Source organism: Melopsittacus undulatus, chromosome 1 (genome assembly GCF_012275295.1).
Source record: "Melopsittacus undulatus isolate bMelUnd1 chromosome 1, bMelUnd1.mat.Z, whole genome shotgun sequence".
NCBI classification, from domain to species: Eukaryota; Metazoa; Chordata; class Aves; order Psittaciformes; family Psittaculidae; genus Melopsittacus; species Melopsittacus undulatus.
Window position 1 is genome coordinate 44,458,628 of NC_047527.1, and position 27,377 is coordinate 44,486,004.

General features: G+C 41.3%; 1 protein-coding gene across 1 annotated transcript in view; it reads left to right on the plus strand.

Annotated features, from left to right (window-relative positions):
- Nucleotides 1-27,377, plus strand: part of KLHL14 (kelch like family member 14) — a 64,485-nt gene that overhangs the window by 24,416 nt on the left and 12,692 nt on the right. Inside the window, exon 3 of the mRNA XM_034065080.1 lies at nucleotides 25,760-25,849. Within this exon, the coding sequence (XP_033920971.1) occupies nucleotides 25,760-25,849 (90 nt within the window). The remainder of the gene's footprint in view (nucleotides 1-25,759; nucleotides 25,850-27,377) is intronic.

The following is a 27,377-nucleotide window of genomic DNA, read 5'->3' on the forward strand; positions in this document are numbered from 1 at the left end:
ATCTATTAGGTTGTGGAATAGTCTCCCATGGGAAATGGTGGAAATCCCACTGCTTAAAATCATAATGAACACTAGAAAAGAGACAAATCCTGGCCTGGCCTCCATCTTTTAGGACATATTAATTAATTGCTTTGACATATGCCTTCCTGCCAGGCTAGACAAGTGATGTCTTCTGGTATTTGCTGGGCAGGAGCAACCAAGGCAGCTGCAGTATGAGCTGCCCTACCTTGTCCCATGACCAGGGTCCCTCTGCTTGTGAGTATATCACACCAAGGGGTAAAAAAAACAGGACTTTGAGCCTCTTTAGAGGTGTGCTGGCTTTTGATGAGCCGTGGTTTAGAACCTGAGCCACTTTGCTGGCAGGGGACTCACACCCACCTTCTGCACACGGTGCAGGATGCCCCCATTCTCCATGTTGGTCTCCTCCAGTGCTGCCCTAAGACTCCTGCTGCTCTTGTGAGTTACTTTAATGTGCATGAAGGGGTGGGAGGTGCTGTCACTGTCTCCCAGAGTAGTCTCTTTATAACAGGACACCGAGGCAGGGTGTTGAATGCAGTAAGTCACGTTACAGGTGTTTGAGGATACAAGAAGTTGCTGTTGGTGGACCTGGCAAGTGGCAAAAGCCTAACATGGGCTGGTGTTCTCTGCACCAGCTGCAGGAAGCAGTGTGTGAAATAAACCAGGCTGTATTTTTGCCATGGAGGGGGAAGCTGGTTTCCAGATGTGGTGCCCTGGGCTAGCCTGCAATTGTGTGAACTGTTCTTGAGAGCTGAGGAATGGAAGCAAGCCTGGTGTTTGGCATGAGAAACTCCCGCTTGGGATCCTTGGGAGCTGATGAGAGGGACTGTGAAAGGGAATCAGGATATTTTGTTCAGTATGAATATCTCTTTTTCTCTGATCTGAGTAAGTGCCATCCCTGGAGACATTCCAGGCCAGGCTGGATATGGTTCTGGGCAACCCGAGCTGGTTGAAGATGTCCCTGCTCATTGCATGAGGGTTAGGCTAGATGACTTTTGAAGGTTCCTTCCTACCCATATTACCCTATGATTCTGTGATTCTATGATTCTGAGCCTATTCAGACACTCACTGGGCTCAGCAAACACCCAGAGCTTCCAGTGGCTGATGCGAGCCTGTTTTCAGTAACAAATTATCTGTGACTGAATCATTTCAAAATTTCCCATTTTGTTACAAGTAGATAATGCATTTAATGCATCTGATTTAGCTTTAATTTAAGGGAGGGGTGGAAGTCTTCAACTCTGAGATGGCTACAGCTAAAACTATTAAACGTGTTTCTTTGGGAGTAAGAACTAGATAAATGCAAGTGACAAGTTTTACAGTGATGACATTAAAACAGCACCTCAATATATATTGGTAGGCCAATGGTTTGAGTTCTGATTTTTTTTTTCTTTAAAAAGGAGGAAAAAGGGTTTCAAGGTGAGGAGGGTTGGCAAATTATGTTATTAGAAATCATTAAAATAGATTTAAATGGAATTGCCATGATAAGTGATGTAAGAGCCACATTGCTTCTGTCCCCTTCCTTTCCTCCTCAGTTTTACACATGGAAGAACAGAGTGTATGGCTCTGATCTGTGCTCACCAGTAGCTTCTTGCTTGCAGGTCAGGTATTACAGCTGCTGTATGTGCATTGGCTTAACAGTAATATACAACATATGTAAAATACGCTTTTCTGATTGAAATGACATGAAATTAATTTCAAAGAGCTTCAGGATTAGAAAGAAAGAACCAGGTTTTTTTTTTCACCTTGATGAATCATTAAAGACTAACAGCAAAGAAGTCAAATTAAAGGTCGTGGAGCCATCATCTGTCCTCATGCGTGTGAAAGGCATTGTGCAGGCATAACTAAGGCAGAATTTGACTCCCAAATTAACTCTTTTGCTGGTTGCAAAATTGAAAGAAAATCCTTATGACCAGCTTGTAAGTGTATATAATGAAAAATTACAACAGCAGAAAAATGTATTCATATCATATTTCTAATTCAGCGAAGTATTAATCACACTGATGTTCAGCAGTGTGTTTAAGTACATGCTTAAGTACTTTACTAAGTACTGCCTATAAACAACTTCATATGACAGTGCATTAACACAGGACAGAGTTTGTCTATATACAGTTTCGAGAGAACTACAATTATTTTAAGCACTGTGGCAGCCAATAGCGCAGAGCTGGATGATCTGTGGTGTCCAAAATCCCATCCTTCTGGCTAGTCCCTGTGCAGTCCTTGCCTCCCAGCTGCATTACCACTAATGTCTGCACAAGCTCATTTAAACTTTGTTTTATTCAGCAGAATCGCAACTGCTGGAATCATCTGAGCATTTACTAGCTCCCATTAACTTCAGCTCCAGGAAAGAACTATCCAGGGCAGAGGTCTCCCTTGTAAGGGTTTATACAGTGCTCAGGGCTCCAACTGAAGTCTTGTTAATGTGTGGGGTGTTTCAGGGACTTTCTGGGGCACATTTTACCCAGCAAGCTTGGAACCACTGTCCTCCTGTCACCTCTTGGGCCGTCTGCAGTACAGCTCCAAGAAATTATCATTTCAGCACTTAGAAGTTTTTTCTTAACTGCAAAGATTTACAACAGCAATAAAGCCTTGACATAGAATCCCTTTTCCTGAAGCTGTGATTTGGCTTCACTCTAGGTGCTTGGCCTCCTCTCAGAGAGGCAGGGCTGCCATGGCTTCCCCCCCCCCCCCAGGTAAAATGGTGCTGATGCTCACCTGAAGGAGTTGCGATCACTTGAGGGCTTTGATTTGAAACTTTCAGTATTGGAAAATAATTCATTGTCCTCACAGGAAATAATTGATTCCTTAGAGAAAAATCCTCTGTCTTTACATGGCATAAAACAGTAGTGTTCAACAGGAATAAAGATGCATCTTTAAATACTAGAATAAATTGTGTGAATAATGCTAAACTTGCTTTTTCAGGAAAAAAGAAGTGTTTTTATACAGAAAACTTATATTGATCTACCACTTTCTACTGATTTTCACCAAAAAACAGACATTCTTCCAGGGTTTGTCATTTAACATTACAATACTACAGTTATTTGCCTCTGCTTTGAAGTCACTAATTACCTTTTTGCAGTATGCAAGAAGTATTCTTGAGAGCATTTCCCTGATGCTCAGAGGCTTTGCGGGATGCTGTGGGGGTTGTGAAGTAGAGAGGTGCTGGAGCTGCCCATAGGTACATGTCAGGGATGGAAAGCCTTTTACTCCTCACAGAAGCAAGACTGTAGAGGTAGCACCAAAGTACTCGAAGACTAATGATTGTGAACCAATTGTTGGTGTTAGGAACCCCATGGAGGGTGCAGGCAGGGTTGAGGGGTGGCTGGTTTCATAGGTTGCGTAGTTGGAGGGCACATGCCAGAGCTGGAATTCGTCCTGGGTGGGCTCCGGAGTCTGGTGCAAAAATGTCATGCAAGTGTTATAGGAAAAAACCACAAGCAACTGGGAGTCTGGGATATTAGTGGCAAGAAGAGTGACCTGTGTGAACCAAATTCATATCACTCCGTGAAATCTATGGATGAAATCTATTATAATTTATTGTCTGTTCTACTCAGCAGTACTTAATTTGGACCAAATTCATACCATTCCATGAAATTTGTAGATGAAATGTATTTCAAATTTAATGTCTGTTCTACTTAGCAGTAATTTGTGGTTGTTCACTAGAGCAACCCAAAGGCAGACACTAAAAATCTGGAAGAAGTATTTGATTTACCCATTTGTTGATCATTTCTATATACCTTTTTAATATGGTGTTTCCTGCCACCAGTTGGTACAGCGCCTGCTGAACTTCGCACGAACTGAGACCTTTAAAACAAAAGAGAGCCTGAGAGTACAGCAGCTGGGGCTAAGTCAGCACTTGAAGTTAGTTCAGGTATCACTATACCATACAGTAACAATTTCAGTACTCACAGTTCTACCTTGAGACTATCCCCTCAAAGAGCACCAATAATACTGCCCTTTGTCATGGGTCTAAATAAAGCCTGTGTACCTAATTCTGATTGTTTCAGGGAAGTTGCTGCAGAGTTACATTAGCAGTGTTGTCAACAATTTTATCTCTGATCTTGCACATTTAGTATGTTAAGACAAAGCTTTGTGATTCAGCTGATTATTTTTTAAATGGGAGGTTTTGATCTTGTGGTTGAAAATTAAAAGTAAATTGAAAGTAAATTGAAGAAAGTAAATTGAAGGGGCATCGGGTCTATGTAGCATCTTGGATTTAGTTGTCTGGTTTGTAATTTTTGAAGATGTTTTGGGTTATCAGCACTTGTATTGTAGAGTAAGGAGCAGACAACTAATCCCACAGGATTTGTAATGTGATCTGAAGACAAGATTTGTGCAAAAGTGCTTAGTATTCGTGTTTATGAAAATTACGTGTATTCACCCTGTACTGCAATAGGAATTAATGTATTTGTGAACTTCCAGTGACATGAATCTCAGCAAGTGTCCCAAACAGGTTTTCATGATTGCTCAGAGGTTCTGCATATTGCAGAACACCAAAAAGTACTTCTTTATATCAGAAAACAAAATAAATCAGAGGATTTATAATTTGAAAGCAATATACAGTGGATCATATGGCACTGTCTTTGCAGAGTCAATGCCTTGAATTCAGCCTTAAGAGCTCCACAGAATTTTAACAAAATTATTTCTCAAATAAGAAAGCCACACTGCTGCTTGGGGTGTGGATAGTCAGTACAAAATTCCAGTGGGTTTGTCCTGGGTAAATGAGATCCACTGGCATGAGGGGTAGACTGATTTCACCAGTTCATTTTGCAGGTAGTTATTTTTTGCTTGTCATGTGTGGATTTTTCCGGGTCTAAATCTCTTGTGATTTGGTTATGGTCAAAGCATTGCAAGAGATGCAGCTCATCTGCTTTTCTCCAAGATAGCACCCACCAGTTGAGCCACAATACCTGCTGCTGCTCATGTTCCTAGGTGGCTACAAATACAAGGTGAAATGTGCTATTTGAAATGATCTAATCAGTGCTTTAAGGTAGTTTAAGCTAGTGGCTTTTTTCTAGTTGTAAGAGACTAGAAACAATTACTGCAGCCCAGCTGATAAGCTGTGACTTTCACAAGCACAGTGCTAAACCAAAGCAATTGCTTGATCATGTTTGCACTCTGTAGGATGAATCAAAACTGTTTGTATCAGTGGTGACCTAATATGTGTAAAAATACATTTATTTTAGCCAGATGTGGATCAGCAGTGTCAATATGAATGTTTTTGATAAATTGCACCACATTTGGGATTATATTCTGTCTTTACTAATTTACAGGAAGACTGCAAACTCCTTGGACAGGATCGGGCTGCATTAATGCCCAGTACTGATGCACTGCACATTTTGTCAGTGAATTAAAATAAGAACTCCTCAAGTGAACTTTTTTATTTTATTTCATGTGCTTTTCTTTTTCTGCCACATCTTTTTCATCCGTTTCTCTTTGTGAAAAACCAAATTAGTCAGGAATGAAGGCTGAGTTGAGTTTTCACCTGCAGGGCGTGTGACAGGACATAAAGTTGGGCACCATAAATCTGTCTGCTCATGCTCATATCCCAGTTCACAGCTAAGATGTAATCCTGCCTAATCAAGCACTGCATTGCCCCTTGAGTGTACCCCATGTGTGACTCTTTCAAGACATCTTTCAGGAGGCTAGCAGGGATATAGGCCTGTGCGTCCCCAGCTGTGATAGGCTGCAAAGTGCAAGTTGTCCTGTTGTTGGGTAGAGGAGAACTGAGGGTGTTACCGCTGTCAATACTGCTGCCCCATGTCAGGAGCATCCCCAGCAGCTGCCCTGCAGTAGCCTTCCTCTGCTGAGTGGGAAGAGGACTTTCTCGACCCATGCCAGACAAGCATAAGAAGACTGACTTGATCCTGTCTTTTTTCTCTGTTTCTCTTGGCCATGGAGAGGAAGGAGAGAAGTCTGCAGGAGCTTACAAGGCTGGGCTGGGTCATGAGAAGTTTCTGTATTTTCAGGATATCTGTATTTTCATGGATGGCTGGAAGAAGCTGAATGTTGGGAAGGAGTGCTCGGTTGCATTTCATATATGGGTTTAATAATACTTAGTGAGATGGATGATGCTCTGAGAGGTGCAGTTCTTACAAGCAGTTGGGAAGGAGTGAAAGAAGGTGTAATTTGGCAGCAGTGCATATGCAGATAAATAACAGGCCCTATGTACATTCCTGGTGGAATAGGCACACTTCAGCTTCTGCATGCTTTCCCTCAAAAATTGTTCTTTAGGGAGACGAGAAGACAGCTGTAATCTGGCCACCTTTATGCAGTTCAGTTAACCTTGAGTGAAGTACCATGTTTCTGTTGGAAAGGAGTGACTATTTTAGAAAGGATTCTTTTCTTTAATTCCATAGGTTGTGTTTTTTTTGTGTCATGGTTTCCTCACATCCTTACCTTTCCCCTTCCTTACCCCTGTAATGAGGAAGCATGCTCTGTCTCATGCAGGCATGTTACTTTACCCAGTTTCCAGATCTTTATTAAGAGAGAAGGGGAGAGAAATTTGGTGGTGTATTTGTGGGGAAGGGAACTGTGCCTGCTATATTTCACTGGGACTGGCATGTGGAGTAGAAAAGCAAATGTGCGTGGACTGCCAGAGGAATCACTGACTGATCCTCATGCAGTCTGGGTTTGGGGAGCTGGGACAAGACGAGGCAAAGCAGGTATGACTGATAACCATGCCAAAGCCTGAGCACCTGCCGTGCCCATTGCAGGCAGCGCAAGCCAGCAGGGCTCAGCATCCACCAGGATTGATGCGCTGAGCCTTCACTGGGGTTTGTGTACTCCATTTGATTTCTTCCCTTTCACACCGAACACAAGGAACAAGCAGAAGTTCACTGCTTGGGAGAAGCTGGCTATGTCTTTTCTGTGCTGCATTTCACCTCTTTGTTTTTTTGGTTGGCTGCAAACCCTGAAGCCAAAAGATGATGGAAATGCCTCTCCCGGGGGAGGGGGGAGCCGAGCACACCGCACCCCATCTAGCGGCTTAGCCTCAAACTGCTGCCGGGAGGGAAGTGCGGCAGGAAGAGGAGAGCTTGGTAGACTCCGGCCACGGGCTTAGTAGGTTTCGGACTCCACAGCACCTTTGTGGGTGATTCAGGGATGCTGAAGCAGCCGCAGAATAAGGGAGGCGTTATCTGCCTGTCAGACCTAGGGAGGATCACATCACAAAGAGGGGACATGCACCAAGCTTGGAAAGAGCCTTAGACAGACAGTGATACCAAGCCCTCTGGAGTTAGAAAATGTAAGAATTAAGCTGCTTCCGTAACCTTAATTCTGCCTCTGTTTTCAAAAGCATTAAGATACAATCTCTAATGATATCACACACCATTCTTTGTTACATGTCAGTGCGCAGAAGGGACCATGCTGAATTCTGGCTCACTGTATTTCTTCTCTGTTGTTCAGCAAGTAGATCCTGTCTGTCACACACTACTGAAATCTTTTTAGAAGACAGAATTTTCCCACAAGGTTTTCTCCACAGACTTCACAACAACAGGGGCCAACTGCTTCATTGGCATTCGCTGTGGTATTTTTGTACCACCCTCTTTGTGTGGAGCATAGACAGTCATTGTCCCATTTTGCAGATGAGGAACAGATGTACAATGAGGTTAAAGTCAATGGTATCCTTTATTTGGGGTGCCCATTTCAGGACCCCTTGGACCATGCTTTCCAGGCCGCCTCTCCAGTCTATCTCAGTTACAGCAGTGAGCGCAGTGCTCTTGTGTATCAGACACGGATCAGATCAGGCTCTCTGAAAGCATGTCATTACTGTCCTTGGAATAGGGGACTGTGAAAAAAGGAACTTAAAGGACTTGTCTAGCACTGCAGGAAAATCATGGGGCAAAGGCAGGTCCAGGATCCTGTCCTCCATGTCAGGGCACATCTGCCTTAACACTTGTAGCACTCAGCCTTTCCCTACACACTTTCCAGAAGGAAAGCAACTCTAGTGGTCAGAGGTCTTGTTCAGTCTTACCTGCTTCATTTATAGGGTGGCTTCATCCCCTGCACAGAGCCTGTGGCCATGTGGCAGGTGAAGCTGTTTCTGTTGTTTCAAGTTCCTTTCCACCCAAACCCCATCCCATGGTCTTGTCTTCTCCTTCATGTCAGTGCTGGAACTGATTTGACCCCTAGGTGAGCCTGCTCAGTCATGAAGCCATTTTCCATGAGTTTATTGCTTTGAAAGGGCTCACCAGGGCGTGCCAAGAAGAGACTATGCTAGTGTGAGAAGGGGCCTAGGTTACCTGGACTATGAGAGGGACAGGGACATAGCAACACTGGGTTAGACCCATTTAAATGGTTTGGTTTCATGTGCTGAGGCTGTAGTTTCACAGCCACGGTAAGCTGATGCAGGCTGGTGCTGCTGATGATACATCAGTCCTTCTTCCCCTGTTCTCATGGCCTTGCTCTCCTCCCTACTCCAATTTGTGAGGCCATGCAGGGAAGCTTAGTGGGAAACATCTGGATTAAATTCAGTGTACCTTAAAAAAATACTACTTTCTTACTTGTTTATTGCTTGGCTGCATGCATGCATCAGCTATCACAAGGAGTGATGGGACGTGGGACAAGAAAGGGCAGAAATGTTTCTTGGAGTGGCAGCTTCTGCAGGTCTCTGGTGTTTATTGGAGTGAACCTTCAGCAAAATATGCAGCTGGGAAGTATCATGGTTAGTTCTTTAAAGACCATACCAGCATAAATAGAGAGGTGACAGAGGAGATGTGCACTGTAGCCTCTTGTAATGACAGTCCCTAACTTGCAAATGTCCCACATCTCCTCAGCATTTTCATAGACTTGAATGTGAAACAGCCTTTCCATGGTATGCTGAGAAACAGTTCATCGTGTAGGCTGGCTTTGTAGATCTGCTGTACGTCTCTGCCTTTTTAACTGAGGCGGTTGTTAGTGACAGTGGAGACTGTGTGTCCTGGGAACTGTGGAGTGTGAACAGCACAGATTTCCACCCAGATGTATTGACAGCGGAGGAGCATTAAGAGTGCAGGACTTGGGGCTCTGGATCAATATGTGCTGCTGTGTTCACTGATTTTGCCATCTTCTCCTCCAGTCCCAGTCCTTTCTGCCACATTCCCTTTGACCTGACCTGACCAGTCCCCATCCGCTTCAGTTTCATTCCCTTCTTGAATTCAGTATCCACCAGACCCTACTCCAAACCATGGTTACTAGCACAGCGAGTCCCAGTTCCATTCATGCTGACTCTGTGTGTCAGTCCTTGCTTCTCTCTAACTAACTGAAAATTATACTTTCATGAACAATGCTGTTTGCACAATTAAATTCTTCAGCAAAAAATGCAAACTAGTTGAGGACAATTATGTCTATTTTAAGTATTTGGGATTAATCACAACAACTTTACTATACATGTCAAATCCCGCAGTCCCAACATGGCCAATGATTTAAATTAATCTGATCTTTCATCCCACTTGTGAGCACTCCATAACTATGCACTACTGTGTGATTTGTGAGTTATTTGTGATTGTGTGTGAACATGGTTCAGCACATGAATTTTGATACTGCTTGATTTAAATAGCAGCTGCTTGAGCTATGATTCTCAGGTTGATATTCAGTTCTTGGTATGCAGAAACATGGGTTTGCTTCTGTTTCCTGACTGAATGCTTCCTAAATCCACAAAAAGGTTTTGAGGAGACAGAAGAAAATTTCTGGCATGAGTTCTCATGCAGTGAATTTTTCTGATCATTTTGATTAGGCATTGCAACACATTTTGTGTATCAGTTCTTCTGAAAATATTAACCATTGCTTTTATTTTAGAAAGTAGAAGAAAATTAACATAAATTTAGTCCAAATCTATGAATGGATTTATTTTTTTTTTCCAGATAGACATTCTCATTTCATTTTCTGTGTGTAGATTTACAAAGTAAGTGATCTGTGCCAGTTTTATAAGCGTGTGGTGTTGCTGCCTACGTCAGATTTCCTTACCTGAATTTGGAAATGTGGGTCTGCTGTTTCTGTTCCTTAGGAGCCCGTCTGTGAGACGAGGTCTAGCAGAGCAACATTTCGGCCTGGAAACATTTCTCCTTTGTTGGAGAAACCAGTCTTGGTGTTACCCATTTATGAGGATTGATTCCTGTGTTTCCTTCTGTATTTGTATACCTAGTGGTTAGTACATTAAAGAGTGTGCTGTCATTGTCTATTCTGAGCAAGAACAATATTAATTAAATATAATTTAATTCTGTCCATCATGAAAAACTGTCAACAGTAAGATACTTATTTCGTAGTGCTCAGAATGTCTGATGTGGTGGTAATGAGAATGTTAAGCTTTGTTGGGGCATCTCTAAAGTGCCTTTTTTTCCCAGGGTGCTGGTATGAACATGCAGAATCAGTATCGTCTAGGCTTCAGTGCTCTCAGACAGCTACATTCCCACTTACGGGTATATGTCAGGACATGGTGGGGATGGTGTCTCCACGAGGACAGGTCTCAACATGGGTCCCAAGTCCATCCAGGAGACGAGGCCAACGACAGGACTGGAGATGTGCTGTAGCTTACCTACATGGGGTCCATCCAGGCCTCATCCAGCCTGCCTAGGCCTGAGCTGGAATGCAGGTCCTGCACTGATTCGGAGAAAACTCCAGGAACAAACTTGCCAACAAAGTTTTCAAGCTGACAAGCAGGTATTCTTTATTGCGGCGCCGGGAGACACGGGGGATAACTCCTCCTAACGTGTGTCTCCCTATTACTACACAAGCCATCCTTATATAGTCCCTGGGCATACATACATATTCATGAGGCTACGTATGGATTACATCATTTTCCAGAAAGCTCCCCGCATGCGTACAGAACTGTGGTGGTGGTCTCTGAGGGTCGTTTACTTCTTCCAACAATCTTCATCACTTCTGGCAGCCTTTGAAGCACGCGCAGTAGATGCTCATACCAGTTTAATTGGTTCACTAGCACCAGAGACATAATAATCCCCCTATCCTCCTACTTATCAGTTAGTTTACCCACAGCCTATCCTGGACACCTGCTATTCCCAGATACTCCTTATCCCTGTGTCCTGTTTTTCTAGACTGTTTTTCTTAAGACCACATCAACTATAACGATTTATCTTGTGCCAGTATGTTCTCTAGCTGTACTCTATTTTTTCTATGTATTATGCACCTCAGTAATTTCCCACTGCTACTGTTACAAAGCCATTGAACTTAACATTGCTTAAAACTAATTCTAAAGGTTTATAAATTCCATTTTGTGATTTTCTGTTCCCCTTGTTTCAATTCCCCCCTTTTTCTGTCCTTTTGCAAATTCTTTTGCAACATCTTATATATTACCATTACCATCCAAAGTCCTTTGAAATAATTTCCCATTTCTACTTGGTGCCTGATTTCCTTTTCCAATCTTCATAATTTATCATAGATAGTTTACAACACCAGAGGGAACATTGTATCATACCACAAGTAAACAATATTAAAATAATTAACATCCATATTCTTGCAGTCAGTTGCCTCAACCAGGAGAGATTAGGTAACCATGTAGTTTTTCCATATTTCTTCGAAACCATAGGAGGTGTCATCCATGGCCGTCCCATGAAATATCTTAGTTTGTTTCCAAATTTCCTCTAGATATGTTTCAATTCTGCCACTTTGGTCTATGTAGGAACAACAGCTTTCATTGATTATGGAACAAACTCCTCCTTCTGATGCCAATAACATGTCTGGAGCCATTCGGTTTTATACCACTTTAGATAGGCTCGTTATGTTTTGTTGTTCTGCCTGCATTATATCAATACCTTTACTTTCCATTTCCTCTATGGTTGCTGAGATATTTACAATTGCTTTCTCTAATTCACTTACTCCCAAAGATGGAATTAGCCCTCTCACAAAACTATGAAATGCAGTGTGCCGTTCAATAATAGGGTTAAACCTTTGCTTAATCCGTTTAACAAAACTTCTAATCCAGGTTCCGGAAGGATACCTGTTGATAATAGTAAAATTGGGTATTATAGCACCTAAGGTGCATGCCCCCTTCCAGTTGGGGTAGTTTTATAAGCATTTTCTCCACATAACCAATACCATCCTTTCCCTTTAGGAACGGGCCACCACTGAACTACGATACCATCTATATTAATAGTGTAATTGCAATTTGAATGGTGACCTACATCTGTGGCATTTAAGAAAGTATAGTCTCCTACCCTGGTTCCTGGTGTAATACATCTTTGTGCACAGGTGTAATATTTATTGCCTGGATTAGGATTAACTATTCCAAATTTGAACCTTTCATTTGAATACAAATTGCTAGTGTTCACCCACAGATTTGTCCATGAAACAGTGTTAGGAATTGGAACTCCAATTAATGGCAGTTCCAGGCTTTCTCTTGATTTAGGCAACTGTGCACACACCCGACAGTCACTACGATTAAAACTTCAGTAACATTTTGCATTAATTTCAGGTATAAATTCTGGTCTCAAGCTTATGCACCAGTTATCATATGAGTCCAAATTATCACCGACGCAATTTCATACGTAAGAGTACTGAAGGTTCCATCTGCCACGTCTTCTCTGGTTCTGGTGCTTTCTTTATTCTTGAATAATGTATCCAAGCAGGTTGTTCCTTTATCTTCACTGCTGTAAAGGTGGTCAGTAATATCTGGTACAGTCCACTCAAGTTGTCCTGTAGAGGATCTCCTGAAAAATTCTTAACATAAACCCAGTCTCTAGATCTGAAAGGGTGAATCAGATAATCCAAACCTCTTGCTCTTGTCCCTGCTACTCTCTTATTTATCTCCTCCAATTCTTTTCCCAGATTGACCAAAAACTGTCAGAGATAACCTTCCCCCACTTCCTGCAGACTTTCTCCTTTAACTTGGGACTGTTATGGTCTTCCATATAAAATTACAAACAGGCTAACCTCTTCTTTCCACCGAGGTTTAGTTCGAAATCTTAATAGAGCCAGTGGTAAACCTTGGTGCCAATATAATTTCATTTCCTGACATATTTTCCTAATTTGTTGTTTGATCAGATAGTTTATCTTTTCTACATGCCCACTGGCCTGAGGCCTGTATGGAGCATGTACTTGTCAATCAATTTCCAATTTTTGCTAATTTCTCATAACAATTTTGCACTAAACTGTGAAACTCGGTCTGAAGAAATTGCTGCTAATACTCCAAAGCAAGGTATTATCTCATTAAATAATGTTTTAATGAGTTGTCTTGCATCATTTATCCTACAAGGGAATGCTTCTGGCCAGCCAGAAAAAGTATCTGTTAACTCCAACAAATATTGATAACCCCCTTTTCTTGATAATTCAGAAAAATCTATTTGCCGCTGCTGTCCCAGGAAACTTCCTCTTACAATTGTCCCAATTTGATTTCTATTTTCAGTTTTATGCTTATTCTTAAGACATAGCTGACATTGTTTTGTCACTGATTGAACTGTGTTGTATAGATTTCTTCCTACAATTTGTTTGTCTAAATATTTATATAAAGAGTTGCTACCCCAATGAGTTTTATTATGTTCTCCCTGAACTAACTTCCAGAGTTGGTTATAGGAGATTACAATTCGTCCATCAGGTATCTGAACCCAATCCTCTTTATTTTCCTGTCCTTTTAGATCCTCAATCAATTTTTATCCCCTTTTGAATACCTAGGTTTAGATTTTTCAATTGTTAGTTTGCCATCAGGGATTAAGGACATGATTTGTGATTGTTCAACTGCTCGTTTGGCTTCAGAATTGGCCAAATTATTTCCAATTTCCTGATCAGAGTCACCTTGTTGATGTCCTTTACAGTACATAACAGCTACTTCTTCAGGTAGCTGAACAGCCTCCAGTAATTGTAGAATTTCTGCAGCATGTTTGTTCAAAAGTCCTCATTCTTTTCAGATAGCACCATGTACATAATCAGTCCAAATATTTATCCTTTTGTCTTTAGCCAATTCCAGGGCTCTCATTAATGCTATTTTTTTCTGCCTTCTGGGCAGAAGTGTTCGAGGGTAAAGGTTTAGCCCCTGTTACCTGTGAAGTGGTGGTAATGGCATATCCTGCCTTTCGTTTACCATTCTTCATGAAGCTACTACCATCAGTAAACCAAGAATCAGCATCTTCCAGAGGTTTTTCTTTCAAGTCTGGTCGGCTCAAATATACAGTCTCTATGGTGGCCAAGCAGTCTTGTGTTAGTGGTTCTGTCGATTGTTCCTGCAAAAGGATGCTGGATTGACAACGTTAGTGACCACACTTTCTATATCATCTTGTTCCACAAGGGTGGCCTGGTATTTAAAAAAAAACATGAAGGAGATAACCAGTGGGCTACTTTCTGTTCCAGGACTGCTGATACAACACGGGACATTAGCACAGTAATTTTTGTCCCAAGGTGAATTTGCGAGCTTCTTCAATATTCATGACAACTGCTGCCACAGCCCTTAGGCACCTGGGCCATCCTTTGCTTGCTTCATCCAGCTGTTTTGAAAAACGTCACTGCCCTTCTGTAGGGTCCTAGATTTCGAGCAAGGACCCCCAAAGCTATTCCCTGTTCTTCATAGGAATATAGCCAAAAGGATTTAGTTACATCCAGAAGTCACAGAGCTGCAGCTCTCATTAGCTCTGTTTTTAAATTTCTAAAATCCCCCTCTGCTGAATTAGTTCATTCTAAAGAGGGAGGATTTCCCTTCAACAGTTCATATGGTGGTCTTACCAGAACACCATAATCATGGATCCAAAGTCTGCACCATCCAGTCATTCCCAGTAATGTCCGGAGCTCCTTGCCAGTTGATGGTTGTGGAGTCTGACAGATGGCTTCTTTTCTAGAAGCTCCAAGTTCTCTCTGTCCTCCTGTTATTTCATATCCTAGGTAGGAAACTAGGGTTTGGATTAGTTGGGCCTTTTGCCTGGATACCCAATAACCATTCAGTCCCAGAAAAGTTAATAATTCCACTGTCCACTGGATACATTCTTCCTTTATTTCTGTAGCAATTAATAGGTCATCCACATATTGTAACAGAGTCCCCATCTGAGCAGGTGGCTTCCATGATCCTAGTTCTCGTGCTGATTTCCAGAAATTGCTGGACTGTTTTAAATCCTTTAGGTAATACTGTCTAAGTTAACTGAGTTTCCCTTCCTGTGTCAGTATTTTCCCATTTAAAAGCAAATAAATTTTGGCTTTCTTTGGCCAATGGTAAGCAAAAGAAAGCATCCTTTAAATCCAAGATGGCAAAACATTCCTGATTATTATTCAATTTAGTCAATAATTAATACAAATTAGCTACTACTGGACAAACATCCTCTGCAGTTTTGTTGACTGCTTTGAGATCTTGAATCAATCTACAACTTTTATCATCCTATTTCTTTACTGTCCAGAATATTATATTCCAATTCACATTCAATTAATAATGTATATTTTAAAATTTATCAATGACTTTTTTTTTAATTCCCTTTGATCTTCTAATTTTCAGGGATATTGTTTTATTCTAATTGGGCAGGCCCCCCTTTTTATTTCCACTTTAACAGGCAAAGCATTTTTCACCTTACCTGGAATTTCAGATGCCCATACTCCCAGATATACCTGATTAAGGATTTCTTCTATTTCAGGGAGGTTCTCGTGTTTGCTTTTCTGTTGAATTAAAGATAAACTCAAAACTGCAATTAACTGTTTGATTTTAACTCTAAATTCCATTCTGCCTTCTTTAAATGTTGCTTCTCACCCTAAGAAATATTTTAGAGAATTTGGCATGCATAAAAATTTATGCATTCCTATTTTTTCCCAATTTGTACTTTAAGGGTTTCAGAAAGAATGCCTCGGGTTGTTTGTGAGTTGTTTTGTTTTTTTTTTTTTGTTTTTTTTCTGTTTCTCTTGGTGGCCAGTAGCTCCCATATCTGTAACAAATTCCTTTCTCTCAGATTTAACACCAAATAAGTTGCTCCTCTATCCACTAAAATTCCACTTTATTTCCTTTAGTTTCTACTTTTAATTTAACCAGTGGATCTGCCAGGGTAGATTCCCCAGGTCCCTGTCAGTCTGGTTCCAATTCAGTCGCTGGAGCCACACCATGGCACTACCCCTCCCCCCAAGGGCAGTCTCGCTTCCAGCGTCCGAACTCTCCCCCCGCAGTTTCAAAGCAACCACCGCAGCCGTGGCTATAGCACGACCCAGCTTTTTCTTTTCTACTCGTTCCTGATTCCTATACTCTCTCCATGCTTCCTCCTGTCCACATTTATTCAACAACCCCTCAGTCCCGTCCGTGCACATGTCTGTTCCCACTTGTTTGCCTGCCCCAGCACCCAGCATCCCATGCTCAAACACAGGAGCTGCGCGACCTCCCCTCCTTTCCCCCTAGGTTTTCCTTTTTTTTTTCCTCACAGCTGCTCACCCTGCTCTGCAGGGGCTGCAGATGCCTCTGCAACAGCACTGCTGGTTTAACCCTTTCTGAACTCGGAATGTGCATCTGCCGCTTGGTGCCAGTGACAGTGATCTCTCGCTCCTTACGAATATCAGAGGAGAGATGCAGAGGGTGCTCCTCTCGGAGGTACCTGTGATAGATAATTTTACAGCCTATCTTCCTGATTACTGTTTTTTAACTTTAAACATCTTTCCCCAGTATCACAGGCTGAACAACATCTCTCCATCTTAACTTTCAGTTTTTCCCTGTCCTTTTCCAAAGCCAAAATTAAGGGATCTGGTGGAGCCATATTAATTTTGCATTGCGTCTGTCACTCCACGTGGTCTCTTAAAGTGAAGAACATATCTGCATACATTACTTCATGCCATTTTTCTTGCAGCCTCAAAACAACATTAATTGTAACAATGTATTATAGTTCAGATTCCATTTTTAGACCATTTTTCCTGATCTTCCAAAGTATACAAAAGCCACCATCGGTTACAAAATTTTTCAAAACAGCTGGACAACATTTTCTTATTTACTGAGCCCCCAGGAGACCCTCCCAGTTCTTTCCAGTGTGCCAAAATGCACCCTAAAGGACTCTTTTGCATGATCTCTTCACTCTGCTGATTTTCCATTATTAATCTCTCACTCACACACACACGGGATCCCACAGACACACTCCACACAGTTACAACACTTGAAAAAGACAGAGACTAAAATTCTATCAAACAAACCACAGTTAATAACACAGTTATAATATCCTGTCACCAATACCAAAATCACAAGACCAAAATCCTTAATGTCACAAGCCACAACAAGATCCAAAACCATTTCCACGAGACACCCCCTGCATCTTGCAGGACCCAAACCACAAGAAGCCCCCTGCTTCTTGAGGGTGTATGCCAGTAAAATCCAAAACCTTTTCTACAAGACTCCCACTGCGTCTTGTACAACCCAAACCACAAGAAGCCCCCTGCTTCTTGTGGGTGTATACCAAACGGACGCTAGCAGCCGGGTATACGCCTTTACCTACGAGATTTCTTATCTCGATTTACGGAAGGCTTCCAAACCATGCGTACGCTTACCAAACCAACCCAATTACCAATGCAGTCTTTATGCAAGATGCCCCCTGCACCTTACAGACTACAGAAAAGAAAAGAATACCTTTTATGAAGATGGTCCTTGTCTGCTCCCGCAGTGATCCGAATGAGTCGAGGGGTCCCTCCGGGAAAAACTCCCGAGGGCCCTAGGGAGCCCTGTCCTCAGCGGGTCCTGCAGCCGAGCAGAGAGGGTCCCATCTGGGTCGCCAAATTGATTCGGAGAAAACTCCAGGAACAAACTTGCCAACAAAGTTTTCAAGCTGACAAGCAGGTATTCTTTATTGCGGCGCCGGGAGACACGGGGGATAACTCCTCCTAACGTGTGTCTCCCTATTACTACACAAGCCATCCTTATATAGTCCCTGGGCATACATACATATTCATGAGGCTACGTATGGATTACATCATTTTCCAGAAAGCTCCCCGCATGCGTACAGAACTGTGGTGGTGGTCTCTGAGGGTCGTTTACTTCTTCCAACAATCTTCATCACTTCTGGCAGCCTTTGAAGCACGCGCAGTAGATGCTCATACCAGTTTAATTGGTTCACTAGCACCAGAGACATAATAATCCCCCTATCCTCCTACTTATCAGTTAGTTTACCCACAGCCTATCCTGGACACCTGCTATTCCCAGATACTCCTTATCCCTGTGTCCTGTTTTTCTAGACTGTTTTTCTTAAGACCACATCAACTATAACGATTTATCTTGTGCCAGTATGTTCTCTAGCTGTACTCTATTTTTTCTATGTATTATGCACCTCAGTAATTTCCCACTGCTACTGTTACAAAGCCATTGAACTTAACATTGCTTAAAACTAATTCTAAAGGTTTATAAATTCCATTTTGTGATTTTCTGTTCCCCTTGTTTCAGCACCCATGGGCAAGTGGTATTGAGGGTTGGTTGTTCAGGGCTATTGGGTGGTGTTGGTGCCCTCAGCACCCTGACTGTATGTTGTCTGAGTGGCCTGTTCATTAAAGATTAACCCAGAGCCTTCACGTTGTCCCTGACAGGGGCTCCTGCGCTTTTCTGAGGTTTTTAGTCAGCCTAGGTAGGACTTTTCCTGCTTCTGCATGCTGTGCTTGGGCATGCTGAAAGTTAGGCATGTTAGTGTTTTAAACTTCTATTCAGATGCCCATACAAGTTATATCTCTTCTGGAAAAGAAATAATTTTCTCAAGCTTTTTTCCTCTTCATCTTTATGTCTAGTGCTTTAGGTATGTGATGGATCCTCTTGTGAACAAAACCTTTTGTTTGTGAATATTGAAGTATTTAAAATGAAAAGTCTAAATATACATAGCAGTGAAGGTTTCAAGTTATCTATTATGAGTTAACTTAAGTGCATCAAAACCACTGTTTTAATATTGTGGAATAAGGGCACATCTCTCCTCCATGTAGTTTTCCAAATGGAAAATCACATTTTTCTTCTTCTGGAATGGCTTCAAGACTTAGTGGGAAGAAAAATCCTTTTGGTTGCTGTAGATTAATTAATATGTTCGTTTATTGTGGAGAGCAGGGTAGGAGGTACTGAGACTGAGAGAGAAAACAGTAAATGCATCTCAAGGTCAAGTAGAAACGAAGCCACAGATAGATGTAAGTGGTCACAAGCAGCTGGGCATTGATGCACCACTCCCAGTCAGGGTCTTACATCCTGTGGCACTGTTAGAAAAGGGAATACATGTCCTTGAGCTGACATCTTGGAGGATCTGAAAGCCTCCAGTGGGACATAATAGTATTTCTTTCTGGAGCTTTCTGGCAACTCTGCTGTGATTTTGTCCCATCAGGGACTATTCATCATTTGGTCCATGAGGAGATTCTGTTGTGCGAAATGTCACACATGAATGTTTCATCCCGAGACTGTGACAATGTGACGAGATGTCACATTGGGATGTTGGGCTCTACCTTTAAGTCCAGGGCTGAGTAGGTACATGGCATATTTTACGGGGGAGCAGCCATTGCGGAGGTTAACATTGCGTGAATCACAATGTCGGTGAAGTGTCTCCCGACACAACGGTGCAGGATTTTGGTGCAGGAACGTCAGTTTTTAAGGCGGGAATGCACTATTTTCCTACTTTATTCAGACACCATTGATCTGAGTAGATAGCTTTATTTTATTATTCAAATGAAATCCAAGTGGGTGCTTGTAGCTTTGAAAATATAGAGCTAAAATGTGTCCTTGCAAACAGTCGCTGAAAACCCAGTAGAACATTCTGCCACAGGGTGAATTTCACCCATTGAAGCAGACAGGTCTGTACTCAGAACTTGCATCCAAGTAGCTTTAAAACAATTTATTTCAGGGGGGAGCTGAGCATGCCACCTATTCCTGATGCTATGTTTGCCCCATCTGATGTGTCAGCATAAATTCAAGTGGCTTACTTTAGATGCTCACATAGGAAAAATGTAGCCAATTAAAACGACTAAACTGAGAACTGCACTGAAAAAGCCTGGGTGGTGTTATTCCAGAGAATGGATCAAAATAATAACTCCTGGCATTTAAATGAAAAAAAAAAATGTTACTTTCATTAATGAGAAATACATTCATAATGTGAAATAATTCAAATGAAATATCTTAATTATATGAAATACCGTTCACTGTGTTGTGAATTTTTACAAGGACTTTCATCTGTTCAGATAACTCTTTCTTACTGCTTATGTTTTCTTGAATAGAGGGTAGGTTTGGGGTGGTATTACCTTTACTTACCTGCAGCCTCAGTTGAAGCAGGGACTGTGTCCTAGATGAACTGAGCTGCCCTGTGCTCATCTTGCCTGCAATGGCTTGAACAGAGTAGCCACAAAACTGGCACGGGGATGAAGAGGTTGTGAAGTTTCTGGCTGAGCTGATAGAGTTCTCTGTGGCGCAGCTGGACCAGGGCTATGTCAGTTATTTGTTAAAGGTGACTTCAAGGCACAGTACTTCGTGTTAAGATTTTCTGGTCACTGCTGTTGGCTTCTCCTAGGCTTCCCACTGAGTTGAGCTCAGACTGAAGGTTGTCATTGGTGTGTTACTAGAGAAAAAGACTTTACATGTATTTGCTTGAGTTTGAGGTGACAGGGTGTAGTTTGGCCTTAGGAATTTTAACTGAGGTATTTGCCATCTACTGTTGCTTATTCTCTTTTGACTTTGTTTCATTATCTTTTGAGCAGAAAATACCAGTAGGTGAAAAACCTGTTGCCTTTAAGGTCAATGGTAAAGCTCCCACCCTGTTCACTGAGGCAAGAATTTCATACTTATTGTGGTTAGTCTTTCCCCACAGTTATTAAATAACAAACAATTGAAGTGAACAATTCACAGAGGAATCCTAGCTTTTATTTATATAACCTCCTTGGTGAGAAGTAACAAGTAACATTCAGTAATAAATGCATAGTTTTCCTGCAAATGATGTATGAACCAAAGAAAGGTGAACAGTATCTGACACTCTGTTCTCAAGAAATAATTGGACCAGCTGTGGTCTGGCCAGCATTTTGCAGAAGGGGTTGGGAATTAAATTAATATTGTATCTCTGCCATGAGCAAATCGCAGTCTCCTGAAGTGAGTTTGTAGGTGTCTTCTGTACTGGAAAGAGACATCTTCTCACATTACTTTGCCCTCTGGAGAGCCGTGGAAATAACCAGTTTTCAAATAGCAGTAGCTGAATATTATGTAGCCAACAGGTGAGACTGTTAATATTGTGGAAGGTCATTATTGACTCCATATGTCCTCTGATAATGACATCCTGGTTCTGGAAATGCACTTGTCTCTTGCATCATCTGCACAGGTTATTAGAGATGAAAAACATGACTTCTTGGTGCGTACTGAGTCTTGAAGGGGCTATGCTCAAGCTGTGCAGTAGCTGAGGACGAGATGTCTTGGCTTTCCTTAAAGTATCTCCTATATCCTAAGCAGCTGAACAGTTCAGGGAAGTGAAAAATCTATGGGGTTTTTGGTTTGTTTTTTTTTTTTTATTGGTTTGTTTGTTTGTTTTTTTTAATTTTGAAGACTCAAGAGTAGGTTCTGAAAGCAGAGCAGGGAACGGCTATGGTCTGTATCACAGCTTTCAGGTCTCCTGGGACCAGAGCTCATCCCTCCTCTTGTCTTGAGAAATGCCATTCCTGTTCCCCCTTCTTCCCTGCTCTAGTTAGTGTTGAAGTGATGATAGACAAGGGGAGATGTAAGGAGAAGGAGGAACTGATGACACCTTGATTGATGTATGGAGAGCAACCAGATGCTGTTTCCTAAATGTGAGATTTTTGGCAGAAATTACACAAAACCGGGTAAGACAAACAGCACATTCTATTGCCTTTTAGGTGTCACCCCCATACAAAAGTTGGAGGTGCCTTTGGAGCATCATTGCATCTGGGTGACCTTGTATGTAATGTATGTAATGGTTGGGAGTGTTGATTTCATAAGCATTTGGTTATAAGCCATAGGTCCCAGAAAACTGTCTGGTGCCTTTCCTTAGCTAAGGTTTGGGATACATGAGAAGCTTTTGCTTGGGACAGCTGTCCTGGTGTGCAGAGTGCTGCTGTGTCTTCCACCTATATCTGAAGAACATCCAAGAGTGTCACCTTCTGCACAATGTCACTGGTGTTTGTGAAGTATTTCTTAGCATACACCACTGTGGTCTTGGGCTCCACTGCCTTCCAGATCATTCTCAAGCATAAATCACCCATTTCCTTTTGACCTAGAAACTCTGCATGTTACAAGTCTGTACATGAGAAATTACCTCCCACCTTAGCAAGGGTCTGTTACCAATCATACATGAATTGCACGGGAAGGGGACTGGTGGGGCTGTTGTCTTCTGTATAGCTGCTTGGATTCGTTTGTGCTCTTGGTCCAGGAAAGCATAAGTTTGTTAACCATGGGACTCCCAAGCTTTGGGAAGTGTATGAGAGGCAGAAGTTTAGAAAAGATGGTTTCTGCTCACTCCAACTAATCTGTATATATGTGTCCATCTCACGTAATTCTCTGGCACCCATCACCTTGGTAAGTAAGCATGTTTTGCAGATGACCATGGCTTGTTTTCATTTTCTCCTCTTTTTAATAGTCTTTTCTCCTTCATTTTAAATCAGTCTTTAATAAAGTTGAGAATTCTTGCCCAGGGTTTTATAAACATGTGTTATTAAATTTTAAATCTGTTTTGAAAGTGCCTCTATCCTACTCCCTCCTAGTAAAGTGACCTTTTTAAATGGAGGGAAGTGGGTTTAGATGACAGTCATGATAAATGCGGTCATGTTCACTCAATAAAATAAGGCCCAGTGCATTTGAGGATAAATCAGTGAAATGTACAGCCCCACCTGTCTGTCTCCATCATTCATTTCCACTGTCACTTTCACAGTGGCTGATGGATCACAGTTGCTGTAAAATTAGACAGCCTTTAATCTCATTTCATCCTGATTAGCTTCTCCTTACCCTTTCCCTCTAACTCACTGACTGACACGCTAAAAACTCACACCGGGCTGTGCTTGAGCGTGGCGTACAAACTTCTCTTCAAATACCCTTTTCGTGGGGCAGGCAGGTGTTCCACTGAGTTGAAATGGAGAAATGAGAAGATGGGATTTTCACATTACTAAAGAAAACAGCAAAGGCTTCTATAAAACTAATGAAAGCCTGGCCAGAGTATGTGGTGGGTCAAATTCTTCCTGTTACACCCTGGCAAGCCCAGCGAGTTTGAGAAGATGTTTCCTACTAGAGAATAAATGTAGCATGCTTGTTCCCATGTAATTTTGACTGTATCTACCAAAAGCTAGATCCTTTATGGGTGTGCATTCATAAGAAACATTTTAAAGCACAAGTTTTCTGGTGCTTTCAAGGGGTGTTTGTAGTGGTAAAAAAACCCTGTTCGTTCCCATGGTTTTGATTTCTGTGTATAACTAAGGATTCTGAGGGACCTGAAAATGGTGAAGGAGGAAGACTGCAGTGTTGGTGATGTCACAATATCAGTGTCGAAATTCCTTCTCTCTTAGATGTCCCCACTGTTGCTTCATCCTCCCTGGTTTGCCCAGCTCCCTCCAGCCCCATGGGAAGATTCATGAGACCAGGAACAGAGTTTTTCCCAAAGCTCTGTGAGAAACAAAGATCATAGTAAAGGTCTGCAGTGTTTTACTGCAGTCACCTTTCCTTCTGAAGCCCAAATACTACTTTCCTTTCTAGGGCAAGCTTCCCTTTGGTTCCAAACCTGTATCAGAGGGAGTGTTGCCATCAATTTAAGTAGGAATCAGGATTAAGCCCTTAGTTTTCAAGATGTAATTATCATCATAAGGGTGGGAGTCTTACTGTGTAGTTTCTATGCATGAGAACTGCAGAAAAACTTAAAATATAATTTCTTCCTCTACTGGTCCTGTTTTTTTTCAATATGGAGGATAAATAAACAAAAGTGTTTGCAAAAATGAAAAAATTAAATTTGCAAAAATGAAAACACATGTGAAAAATATGCATGTGTGCTGCCTGCAGCCACTTCTTTTGATAAAGCCTACATCTCTCCATACTGACCAGCAGAAAAGCCTGGTTGAGGGTACAACCACAGGCTTGGACCTAACTGGAAACCGTAATAGAGCATTGGATTAGGTAAACCCCTGCAGTCTCTTCTGGGGGAAGTCTCTTCTTGAAAGGAGGGGTTCCGAAAAGCATCTAAAGAAGATGGCAAATTTCCCATGGGAGACTGAAATTCATTGTGTATAGTACAAGCATCCCTAAATCAAGGAAGGTGCGGGGGTTTTGAGAGAGATTTTAAAATAGGAAGATGTCTGCAGTTAAAGAATGAGATAAATGTGATATGGGGACTAAGAAGATAGCAAAAGTATGTTTTCATTCTTCCATCCCACTGTAGGAATCTCTAGGTAGTATTAAATCTTATGTATAGGATTACTTCCCAATTATATAAACTGTACTAGTAGCAAATAACCTTAATGAACTTTCACTGTACCTGACTGCCCAATTTAAGAACTGTTTCACTCTCATAACTTGCAAAAGCACCATGAAAATGATATTCGACCTTTACCAGAAACTAAAAACATACCTTACTTATTCATCATTGCCTTGGAAAAACTTCAGTAAGAGGCTTAAATGAGCCCACTTGATCTTTAAGAAAATGTGTCCTAAATAACAAAGCTGTGCGTATTTCTTATTATTATTTGCATATGCTATACTGCACAACTGCATTCTGAGAAAAATAAAAGATAATAAAACAAATGAAATGAGAGATATATCACCCAAAATAATCCAAGTGTGAGATAGGCTGCCTCTTTTTTCCTTTTTTTTTTTCTGGCATTGGCAAAAGAGCACAAAGTAAGAGCTGGCCCTGAGTCATATTGATTTCCCACTGCACTGGTTTCCTAAGTGCTCTGTTGATCCGTGTCAAGCAATAAGTTCCCTGCCTGTACATGCACATCACCTCCCCATTTGTCCTCACCTAGATTTAAGGTGCCCATATGATGAGCTGAACAAGGACATCATTTTTCCTACTGGTGTCACTGGGCCAAAACTACTCTATGTGGTATGATAACTAATGCTGTGTAAGTTTACATTTACTGTATAATATCACAGTAGTGCCGTATAGCACACCACAGTAATATGTGTATATTATGTCCTTATTTTTGTCCTTATTTTATGCCCATTTGCAGTGAAAAATGTAAATTTTAAAAAATGGATTGTTGTGACTGTAGCTGGTCCATAGTAATTGCGACACCTCCCCAAAAACCAGATATTGTAAACCTAATGCCACAGTTTTGATCTTTGTTAACAAAGGGCTTCCTGATTAGATGAATAGAAAATGTGTGATTGTGCTGCTAATGGCATTGTACAGGAAATTAAGCGTATACATTTGGAAAAGGCATTAAATCAGCAGGACCTTAATTTAAAAACTTAAAACTGTATGGAAATGCAGCTTGTTCATTGCTGTGTAATAGAAAGCTACTGAACATACTGACTCTTCTTCTGGAAACATTAGCAGCAGAACAAAGCTGGGCTGAGAGTTTTTTTAATGCTTCCTAGCCTACTAGGATTCCTAGCATCTGCTTATTTTCAGGGAAATTTCAGGCAACTTCACCCTTTTTTACAAGTTGCTTTTGGAAGAGTATATATGGTGCTTGGTTGGGGGAAGGAGGGCACTGGGGGACCAGAATTCCAGGTTTTTTCCTTAATTGTTTGCAGGATTGAATAATGTAAGATTACTAATAAGTGGCTTTGTCTGCTGCTAAGTCAGTGGACGTACATGCTTGGGGTGATGCATTCCTCTATTATTTCATACAGATGTAATCTTAGTGTTGTATTTTGTACCTTTGGAAATATTTGATAGAATCAGTGCCCTGAGCTGACAAAGAATTCTTGCTTTCCTTGCAGTTATGCCATATAACAGTGCCCATCACTGTGTTGTGGAAGTGGAAAACTTCTTATTTGTGCTGGGAGGAGAAGACCAATGGAACCCTAATGGTATGTATAGAATATTAAAAGGCAGAGACAGCATCTGCCTGCCTGTGTCTGTCTGTCAGGTCAGCAAATGTAGTCACTAGCAAGGGATTTTGAGGACCTTCAGCCTAATTGTTGAACCTAATAAAGGCTACTTTTAGATATTAATGTAAAAAGTATCTGGTACTTCAGCATTAGTATCTCTGTCATTCATCAGCTCCCACATCCCTTGGGAAATGCCACAGGCAGCAGAACAGACTCTTTCAAGTGCATGCACCAAGCAGCAGCTGTTAAGAATTTTAACCTTCATTTCCAGTCTCCTTCTAGTCATAATATAATAATGCAATTGCAGTAGATGAATACTTCTTTCCTATTGTCAAACAAGGTACTCGCAGCTCAAGTTGTTAATGTGTTAATTATCTAGACTCTGAGATTCTTAAACTGGTCCTTTTTTAGTCTTGTGCAAGAGCTTCTCATATAGATTATCTGCTGCTACCTTCTTTGATTTGATTACTTCATAAATTTACCGCAAAGAGAAATTAAACAATTTAACAGGCTTCTGAGCAAAGCAAAAGGAGAATACCATGCCTTGCAAAATTCACAAAATTGTCAAGACATTGTTAAAAAGCTTGCACACGAAGAAAGAGTTGTAGTTGTAGCAGTCTGTGTAACAGAGATAATTATGACTGAGAAACCATAAAACAGCTTGCAGGTACACATTTTTACTTTAAAACACCAGAGGATCCAGCTGAAATTACATATACTGCATATATTTTATTGTGAATGCCCCATTTCAGCATCTGCACTAAACCAAATTATAGAAAATTGTTACATCTGTTCACTTCCTAAAACCTGAGACAAACAATCTAGTCCACCCTATAAGCACATTTCCAGTATAGTTAAAATTATCCCTAAATGTCTCAGGAGAAGAGCCCTTTAGTTCTATCTTTGAATCTCCTTTATATTAAACATGAGATAACATGGTATCATTAATGACAATTATTATTAGGACCATCATCTACATCCAACAGCTGAAGGCCCCTGTTGTGCTTGGTGGTAGGTATATAGATAAGAGGTTGTTCCAGGCAGTTTATAATTAAACAGCCATGTCACACAGAGGATAAAAGAAGTATAATTAGGCACATTTTAAAGATGTGGAAACTGAGTCACAAAGTGATGGAGAGATGTTAGATGGAGTACATATCCTGCATCTGAGATAGGAGTCAAGCACAACTGTTTGTGAGATGATCACCCAGATCAACTCCTGAGCTGAAGATGTTGCAGAGACAGCTTCCATGTTCTGTGTATACCAGTATGTGATTTTTCTGTAGAAAAGATAGGAATAATAGAGGTAGGAGCATTGCTAATACTGATCTCTTTATGAATTTACTCTGAGAAATGGATCTTACTTGTCACAAAAAGTCAACCTGAAAGCATAAATCCTGTTCTGTTGTTGGGCTAGTTCTTTCTTGAAACTGATTTGCTCTAATTATGCAGCTACATGGGAACTGCTCACACATACCTGCTTGGATTTATGTAAAGGCCCTTGTCT